This window comes from Colobus angolensis, unplaced genomic scaffold, assembly GCF_000951035.1.
Source record: "Colobus angolensis palliatus isolate OR3802 unplaced genomic scaffold, Cang.pa_1.0 Scaffold149, whole genome shotgun sequence".
In the NCBI taxonomy this organism is placed as follows: Eukaryota; Metazoa; Chordata; class Mammalia; order Primates; family Cercopithecidae; genus Colobus; species Colobus angolensis.
This window is the reverse complement of record NW_012114588.1, coordinates 1318724-1321241: the sequence shown is the minus strand read 5'-3', so window position 1 is coordinate 1321241 and position 2518 is coordinate 1318724. Positions and strand designations below refer to the sequence as shown.

At 42.3% G+C, this 2518-nt stretch overlaps 1 protein-coding gene across 3 annotated transcripts in view; it reads right to left on the bottom strand.

Moving 5' to 3' along the window:
* The window catches only part of UBE4B (ubiquitination factor E4B), a 204569-nt gene that overhangs the window by 63932 nt on the left and 138119 nt on the right, over positions 1–2518 (bottom strand). For all 3 annotated transcript variants that reach the window (XR_001001079.1, XM_011935782.1, XM_011935783.1), the window contains one exon: positions 1301–1499. Coding sequence is in view for 2 of the 3 variants with exons in the window: in XM_011935782.1 (XP_011791172.1) it covers positions 1301–1499 (199 nt within the window). In the remaining variant the exon portion in view is untranslated. The remainder of the gene's footprint in view (positions 1–1300; positions 1500–2518) is intronic.

The window sequence follows — 2518 nt, the reverse complement described above, 5'->3', positions numbered from 1 at the left end:
AAAAAAAAAAAAAAAAAAATCTCCGTTTTCCAATACAATACAGAAATATTTAAATCTCGAAACAGTATTAAATTATGTTAATAAACTACTGATTCTAGGGCCATTTCCCTGCATATTTCCTTTTTCTAATTTTTTTCTATTATAAGTAATAGTACTACTGGGAGGATTTATGTAAACAAAATTATTCCTTTTTCCTCCAACTTTGGGAATATATCCTGAAAAGTAGAATTATTAAGAACAACAGTATTATAATTTATTCTATGAATCACCAGAATTCACTTTAGACAGGTTAAATAAATTGGTGAAATGTCATCTACTTCTTCGAAAACTTACATTCTATTTCATTACTTTGGTTTCGGCTTGTTTATAGATATATTATGATAGCTCAAATGTTTTTTCAATTTGTATCTTTTTTTTCTTTTTTTTTTTTTAGACACAGTCTCACTCTGTTGCTCAGGCTGGAGTGCAGTAGCTCAATCTCCGCTCACTGCAAGCTCCGCCTCCCAGGTTCATGCCATTCTCCTGCCTCACCCTCCTGAGTAGCTGGGACTACAGGCACCCGCCACCACGCCTGGCTAATTTTTTTTTTTATATTTTTAGTAGAGACGGGTTTCACCGTGTTAGCCAAGATGGTCTCCATCTCCTGACCTCGTGATCCGCCCACCTCGGCCTCCCCAAAGTGCTGGGATTACAGGCATGAGCCACTGTGCCTTGCCTGTTTTTTTTTTTTTTTTTTTTTTTTTGAGACACAGTCTCACTCTGTTGCTCAGGCTGGAGTGCAGTGGCATGACTGTGGCTCACTGCAACCTCTGCCTCCTGGGTTCAAACGATTCTCCTGCCTCAGCCTCCTGAGTAGCTGGGATTATAGGAGCGTACCACCACACCTGCTAATTTTAGTATCTTTAGTAGAGACATGGTTTCACCATGGTGGTCAGGCTGGTCATGAACTCTGGACCTCATGATCTGCCCACCTCAGCCTCCCAAAGTGCTCAGATTACAGGCACGCACCACCATGTCCAGCTAACTTTGGTATTTTTAGTAAAGATGGGGCTTCACCATGTTAGTCAGGCTGGTCTTGAACTCCTGACCTTGTGACCCACCTGCCTCGGCCTCCCAAAGTGCTGGGATTACACGTATGAGCCACCATGCCGGGCCTACTGTATTAATTTTTATTATGTTTCTCTATCTCATAAGTTCATTTTACGGTGAGGTGGTAACAATTTGTGAGGAATTACTAGCATGTAGGTAAGATAAAACACTAGCAGTGTTTTAATGACCGAGTCATGAACACAGTACTCACAGAGTTCAGTCAGCCAGTCATTCACATCTTCCATCGTGGCATTCACACGCGTCTCATCATTTGGAAGAGTAATCCGACATCTTGGGTGAAAAATATACGTGGGATCAACTGTTTCTAACTTGATTTTTGTACTTAACTGCTGCAGTACCCAAAGGAAATTCAGCATAAATCCATCTGTAGATACTAATCTATCATCTGTCTATGAAAGATGAAAAGAAAAAGTATTTTTAAACATTAAAAAAAATTTTTTTGAGATAGGGTCTCACTCTGTTGCCCAGGCTGGAGTGAAGGGGTGTGATTTCGGCTGCAACCTCTGCCTCCCAGGCTCAAGCAACCCTCCCACTTCAGCCTCCCAAGTAGCTGGGACCTAAAGTGATCCGCCTACCTCAGCCTCCCAAAGTGCTGGGATTACAGGGGCGAGCCACTGTGCCCAGCCAAGAAAAAGGATTTAAAATAATAACATGAATAGAAATTTTGGCCTTTATAAGAAAGCAGACTGAACTTTCCAGCATAACTGTATCCTAAAGTCAATGAGAAGACATACATATCATCACCACTGTCATTCATTAATTCTGTATTAGCAGGTGCTACTTGTTGACTACCACCTATTACATAATTATTATTTATGCAAGAGGCATTTTATAAATTTCTTTTTTTTTTTATTTTTTTGAGACGAAGTTCTGCTCTTGTTGCCCAGGCTAGAATGCAGTGGTGCGATCCCCGCTTCCAGGTTCAAGCGATTCTCCTGCCTCAGCCTCCCTAGTAGCTGGGATTACAGGCATGTGCCACCACACCTGGCTACTTTTGCATTTTTAGGACAGACGAGGTTTCACCATGTTGGCCAGGCTGGTCTCGAACTCCTGACCCCTGACCTCAGGTAATCCACCCTCCTTGGCCTCTCAAAGTGCTGGGATTACAGGCATGAGCCACCATGCCTGGCCAGACATTTAAGGATACTTTTGCAATTATAAACTTAAACAATGCTACAAGAAGAAGAGAATTCTGTTAGCTCCATTCAAGGACCAGGTATTCTGTCCTACCTCATTAAATGTGTACATAGATGTCCATTACAATCTTTTTTTTTTTTTTTTGAGAGAGGGTCTTACTCTGTCACCTAGGCTGCAGGGCAGTGGTAAGATCACAGCTCACCGCAGCCTTGATTTCCTGGGCTCGGGCAATCCTCCTGCCTCAGTCTCCTGGGTGGCTGGGAACACAGGC